The following is a 6,940-nucleotide window of genomic DNA, read 5'->3' as shown; positions in this document are numbered from 1 at the left end:
AGGAGGACCCAGGGATCCCGACCTATTACCTAAAAGCCCTGTCTGGATGTAGGGGGTGGGCATTTCAAGCTGAAAGATCAGTTGGTCGCCAGGTTGGCCTGTAGGGCAGAGGAGGATGTGAGCCCCCGATGGGGGAGGCTTGTGCTAAGGATGAGGCTGTAGACTTTTGTGGCTCAGATGATCAGGCGGCCACTGCTTCACAACCCAGCTTTAGAACATCTGACTATGTTCTCCGATGCTAGGCTCCTCTGACGCCCGGCAAATCCTCCCGCCATCAGCAGAGGAGGGACACCTCATTGCCTCTAGTCCATAATGAATCAGTAATCAAATAACACAGTTCAAAACTTACAAGTTCCTGAACAAATTTATTATTTTAATTTGAACAATGTACATACTCTCCTCTGTATTACGTTATAAAAACAAATAATTTTGATTTCCCATCTTTTAGCTTACTTTAGTAAGCTCATTTTAATTCATAATATCCTTTTGACTTTTTGCTGCAGGCCGTTCTGCAAGCAATAACAACCATTACAAATTGGATTGATTTAATATAAAAGAAACAATGAAATGTAGGCAGACCACTATCATAAGTAAAAAGAAGAGGGTTGAGGAAGTTATGGATATGGTAGGAGTCTTGCCATTTTATAGTAAAACCTTTGAATTTTTTAGTTTGTTTTTTTTTAAAAAAGAATGCCTACAATGGTTAGGTATACACTCAAAAAAAATCAGCTCTTTAAGGTTGGCAAACTACTCAGAGATATTTTTAGGGTTACAGAAGGCTATGGGGGAAAGGGGACAGAAGAAAGTTTGGTTCCCATGACTATCACATGGCACTTATTTTCTTCATGAACCATTAAAATGTGAAATGTGGGACACATTCTTCCCCCCCCCCCCCCCCCAAAAAAAAACAGACCTGTGTACTGTTTGCTTTTTAAGACCAATCACATATTTTCAGACCCATGCTTTCCATCCTGGGAAGAGGCGGCTGAGATTCTTTGGGTCCATAGCTTGCTGTATGAGAAGATTCACCTGGCCTCCCACACTGAGCACGGTCCCCTCCTCCACTCCTTTGAGTTTCTCCTGGAGTCGCATCAAGACCCGCTCTGCGACTTTATTGAATGTCTGGTTATCACCACTAAAAATAAGACAACAGAGTTAAGGGAGATCTGTGAATGGCAAACTGACAACAATAACAACAACAAAAAGGCAGACGGAGATTACGTACTTTGCTTTTTTGCTACAACCTTGATCAGCAGCATTGAGGCTGGAGCTGACATCGGCCTCATCCTCTGGCCTTTGCTGCAAATACAAGGCCTTTAAAGGGTTCATGGTCCAGTCAAAAAGGGGATCATAGAGTAGTACCTAGACACAAGAAAAGACACAAAATATTTCCTGGTGAAGCTAGTTTCATACCTGCAGAAGCAAGCAACCGAAAATATATGAGCCTGTAGGATAATTTCCAAACTGGAAATCTGCATTGGGACAACAAATGAAATCATTTCAAAGACTACTTATCAGTTCCATCTCAATAAGTTTCTATATTCTATACTCTAGTTTCTCTTCAGATTGTATAAATCTTTCGCCTTTTACTATATTCTATATGCCTTAGCTGGAGTCCCCGGTGGCACAGTGGGTTAAACTGCTGAGCTGCTGAATTTGCTGACAAAAAGGTTGCCGGTTTGAATCCAGGGAGCGGGGTGAGCTCCTACTGTTAGCCCCAATCTTCTGCCAACATAGCAGTTCAAAAACATGCAAATGTGAGTAGATCAATAGGTACTGCTCCAGCAGGAAGGGAATGGTGCTCCATGCAGTCATACTGGCCACATGACCTTGGAGGTGTCTACGGACAACGCCGGCTCTTTGGCTTAGAAATGAAGATGAGCACCACCACTCAGAGTTGGACACAACTGGACTTAATGTCAGGGGAAAACCTTTACCTTTACCTATATGCCTTAGTTACATCTAGATTGGATTATTGCTATGCACTCTATGTGGGGCTGCCTTTGAAGATGGCTTAGAACTGCAATTGGTGCAAAGATCAGCAGCCAGGCTACTGACTGGAGCTAGCTATAGGGAGCACACGATGCCCCTATTAAAGCAGCTCCTGTGGCTGCCTATATGTTTCCAGTCACATTTCATAGGGATTTGAAGACGTGGCTTTCCAAACAAGCTTTTGAGAACGCTTAGTCCCTAGTTGTTCTGCACAGTAGTCGTGTATCCATGCACTTTACCCATGCCCTCTCTCCATTGTGGCAGCTTGCTTTCCCATGCACTTATCCCATTCCTATTTTTACAACAAATAATAATAATAATAATAATAATAATAATAATAATACTTTATTTGTACCCCACTACCATCTCCCCAAGGGACTCGGTGTGGCTTACATGAAGCCGAGCCCAAACACAACAATACAAGCAATAAAACAACAATACAAGCAATTAAAAAAAACATAGACAATAAAATACATAACATTATCAATAAGACAACACACAATTAAAAACAGTGGGAAGGCCAAATGTAGAGTTAAAATTGGAAATAATGCTGGGACATGGACGAAATGTGATACCGGTGTTTGTGGAAGGGCATACGAGCAGACCTAAACTTGGCCATGCTTACAGCAGTTTACCGCCATTAGTTGATAACCTCAGTTTTACTGAATTTGTGTTGATGTTTTTATCTGAATATGTGTCTTATTTTATTATATTTTCTATTGTGCTTCATTTTTATGTTTTGTTTTTAGGCACTTTGTGCTATTTGTAAGCCGCCTCGAGTCCCTCTGGGGAGATAGTAGCAGGATGTAAGAATGAAGTTATTATAAAGTTATTATAGTATTCCAGACAAAAGCAAGTACAAATGTTGTTTACTATTTTCTGAAATGCCAAGTTGCTTCTGCAGTTGTCTTTATGTGTTCAAATTTCAAACAGGCAGAAATAAAATCAACACTGCAAACTAATGTTGAGAATCTAGCACTAAAACATTTGAGAGGAAACATAAAAAGTGTCAAGAATTGCTACTGCCCAAAAGATACTTCAGGCCAGTATATATGTATCAAACAAACCATAAAGGAGAAATATAGGTTGCTTACCTGTAACCGTATTTCTTCGAGTGTCCATCTGCGAAATTCACACCTATGGGTTTTCCCTCGCGCATGTGCAGAAATCCGGAACATTCTAAAGTTTAATGAATAAAAAATGATTATTCTAAGCTCCGCCCACCTCCCCGCCCCCTCGGTATATATGCCGTCACATGCGGCTGAGAGGTAGTTCCCCAGCGCTAATCGCAGCTAGGTCTATAGCATGACAGAGGGGAGGATGGGCGGGTTGTGTGAATTTCGCAGATGGACACTCGAAGAAATACGGTTACAGGTAAGCAACCTATATTTATTCTTCGTGTCCTCTGCGAAATCCACACCTATGGGTGAATAGCAAGCTACTGACCTGGAGGCGGGTCATGCCACGCAGGAAAAAAGGACAGCTCTGCCAAACGCAGCGTCTTTCTTTGCTTGTATGTCCAATTTGTAGTGTGAAGCAAACGTGGATGGAGTAGACCACGTAGCTGCTCTACAGATTTGGTCCAACGGGACTCCACGAAGAAAGGCCTGAGAAGTGGACACTGAACGTGTTGAGTGGGCCACAATATGAGAAGGAGGTTCTTTGTTTGCCAATTGGTAAGCTAGACGGATTGTTGAAACAATCCACGAGGCCAGCCCTTGTGAGGATACAGGGTGGCCTAGCATGTCTTTTCTGTATTTCAAAAACAACTTAGGGGATTTTCTATAAGTGGAGGTCCTATGAAGGTAAAAGGAAAGAGCCCTCTTAACATCGAGGGAGTGTAATGCTACCTCCAACGGGGAGGATGGGTTAGGAAAAAACGCTGGCAGAATAATATCCTGCGACATATGAAAATTCGAAACAACTTTGGGTAAAAACGTAACATCGGTCCGGAGGACCACCTTGTCATCATGGAACCTAACATAGGGAGGGTCAGAGCGAAGGGCCGTAAGCTCGCTCGATCGTCTAGCAGACGTAATGGCCACAAGGAATGCCATTTTCCAGGACAAGTGGGAAATGTCATTGGAGGCCATGGGTTCAAAGGGAGGTTTTGACAATTGTGACAATACTAGTTCTAGGCTCCACTGAGGGGAAGGAAGGGAGGTAGGAGGGTGAACATTTTTATAGCCCTTGAGAAACAATTGAATCAGGTGATCCTGAAAAAGGGACGGCAAGCCGGACTTTTTGCGATAGGAGGATATCGCTGCTATGTAACACTTAACTGAGGAGAGGGAGAATTTTTTTTTCGGAAAGTAGCACCAGGAAGTCCAAAACCACAGGAATTGGTGCTGAGAAGGGTGTGTATCCCACTGTTCGTGTAAATTTTTCGAATGATGACCACTTATATAGATATGACCTCTTCGTGGTCGGTTTATGGGCGGCTAAAATTATTCGTGAAACTTCGTCCGATAGGTTTATTGTGGTCTGATCCTCCACGCCGTCAGGGAGAGGGAGCGGAGGTCTGGATGGAGGACTAGGCCGTTCTCCAGAGAGAGAAGGTCTGGAGTCAACTCGAGGCGGAGGAATTCTTTGTTGGAGATCTGGAGGAGAGGGGCAAACCAATGCTGGCGCGGCCACCAGGGGGTGACTAAGATGCAATCTGTCTTGTCCTGAATTATTTTGGCTATGACAGGGGATAGGAGAGGAAGGGGTGGGAAGAGATAGAGTAGGCCTGGGGACCACTGGAATAGGAAGGCGTCTCCGAGACAACCTGGGAATGCGTGAGGGCGGAGCCTTGCGCAGTAGAGAGGGCAATGCGAGTTCGCAGGGGACGCAAACAGGTCTATCCTGGGAGTGCCCCATTTGTGGGTGAGGGCTCTGAATTGTGTGTGATGAAGTTGCCATTCGTGATTGTTTTTGGAGGACCTGCTCAGAGAGTCCGCTAGTGTGTTGTCTTGGCCTGGTAGGTGGATAGCTGTGAGAAGGACATTCCGCCGAATGCACCATTCCCAAATCCGTGTCGATATGGACAATAGTGTTTGGGAACGTGTTCCCCCTTGCTTGTTGATATAGTATTTGACTGCAGTGTTGTCTGTCACAATCTGTACTTTGTGGTTTGAGACGATGCGGACAAAGGCTCTGAGTGCCTTTTCTACCGCCATCATCTCGAGTGCATTGATGTGGAACTTGCGGTCCTGAAGGGACCAATGGCCGCTTATTTTGAACCCCTTGAGGTGCGCTCCCCAACCCGAGCTGGAGGCGTCGGTCGTGAGGGACATGGACGGGTGAGGTTGGATGAAGGGCATCCCTGATTGAACATTGTACTGATTTGTCCACCATGACAGGGAGTGGAGGACGGAGTGTGGTGGGTATAAGATACGGGGTTGAGGTTCCCGGAGGGGGTCGAATGATTTGATGAACCATCTCTGAAGTGGTCTCATCCTCAGACGGGCGAATGGGGTCACGTTTGTGGTAGATGACATGTGGCCAAGTATGGATTGGATGGCCCAAGCCGAAGCTCGTCGAGATTTTTGGAGGTTCAAGATGGCTTGCTGAAGATTGAGGAAGCGGTCTTCCGGGAGGAAAGCTTTTTGGAGGTTGGAGTCTATCACGGCTCCTATGAACTGGATCCTTTGTGTTGGGATGAGATGGGATTTTTCCTGGTTTACAACCAGACCCAGGTCCTGCAAGAGAGACAAGGTGTAATGAATATCGTTGCACAGTTGCGTCCTTGAGAGAGAGCAAAATAACCAATCATCCAGGTACATAAAGATCGTTATGCCTTGTTGGCGGAGGTGTGCAGCTACAACTGACATGCATTTTGTGAATACTCTGGGTGCAGCGGACAAGCCAAATGGAAGAGAATTGAATGAGAATTGGGTGTTGTGTACCGCAAAGGTCAAGAACCTGCGGTGGGATTCTCTAACTGAAATGTGGAAGTAGGCGTCGCGGAGGTCTACTGTTGCTAGCCATGATCCTGGTGGAATGAATGGAAGTATGTTAGGGAGTGTAACCATGCGGAATTTGCGTGGTGTAATAAAGGTGTTGAGCCTGCGAAGATCTAGGATGGGGCGTAGGCCCCCATCCCTTTTGTCTATCAGGAAATATCGAGAAAAGAAACATTTGTTGGAATCATGAGCAGGGTTGACCGATATGGCTCCCTTTTGAAGGAGAGAGTAAATCTCTTCCCAGATCTCCTGGGAGGGTTGGGTGAGGAGAACTTTTCCAACAGGCGGGTAATTGTCAAACTCTATTGCATAACCTCTGTCGACTATGTCTAGGACCCAGGCGTCTGTAGTTATAGTCCGCCAGGTTTGTAGAAAAGGTTGTAATCTGTTTAGGTATGTAAGTGGTAGGGTGTGTGTGGGAGGATGAGTGACAGTGATGAGAGGTGTGCTAAAAACGACGTTTGTTGTTGTTAGAAGGTCTGGTACCACGGTACTGACCTCTGAAAGGGAGTTGCGGGCGTCGTGGAGTTGTAGACTGGCTGTAAGGTCTTTGTCGTCCTCTGTAGAAGGAGGTATTGTAGGGTCTGGTGTAGTAGTGAGGGCGGTAGTAATATGAGCCCCATCGCTGGCGTTGATGAGAATTTGGTTGTTGGTCATATTTGAAGACCGTTTGTTTCATCTTATGAGAATGCTCAAGTTGTGAGTCAGTTTCAGGGTTGAAGAGACCTGCCTCATCCATAGGAAGATTTTCAATAAGGGTGCGTTGAGATTGTGAGAGGATAGCAGCCCTTAACCAGGCATGGCGACGAAGGGCCACCGAGCCCGCAATGAGTTTGCCTGAAGCATCAGCTGTATTTCTTGCCAGGTCCTTTTGTAAAGATGATAATAGGAGGGCTTCTTGTTTAAAGGCCAGAGCCAGTGGTTGGTCGGCTGGTGGTAGCAATTCTAGATAGGGTGATATTTTGTTCCATAGGTGAGTTTGGTATACACTCATGTACACT

At 45.2% G+C, this 6,940-nt stretch overlaps 1 protein-coding gene across 2 annotated transcripts in view; it reads right to left on the bottom strand.

Annotated features, from left to right (window-relative positions):
* Positions 1-345: 345 nt before the first annotated feature.
* ATM (ATM serine/threonine kinase) overlaps positions 346-6,940 on the bottom strand; it is a 91,635-nt gene continuing 85,040 nt past the window's right edge. For both annotated transcript variants that reach the window (XM_067466553.1, XM_067466554.1), the window contains exons 62-63: positions 1,226-1,362; positions 346-1,135 (exon numbers count right to left, since the gene is read on the bottom strand). In XM_067466553.1, coding sequence (XP_067322654.1) covers positions 952-1,135; positions 1,226-1,362 — 321 coding nt within the window. In that variant the 3' untranslated portion in view covers positions 346-951. The remainder of the gene's footprint in view (positions 1,136-1,225; positions 1,363-6,940) is intronic.

The sequence above is a fragment of the Anolis sagrei genome, chromosome 3 (genome assembly GCF_037176765.1).
Source record: "Anolis sagrei isolate rAnoSag1 chromosome 3, rAnoSag1.mat, whole genome shotgun sequence".
Classification (NCBI taxonomy): domain Eukaryota; kingdom Metazoa; phylum Chordata; class Lepidosauria; order Squamata; family Dactyloidae; genus Anolis; species Anolis sagrei.
The sequence above is the reverse complement of the archived record's forward strand: the minus strand, read 5'-3'. Positions and strand labels throughout refer to the sequence as shown.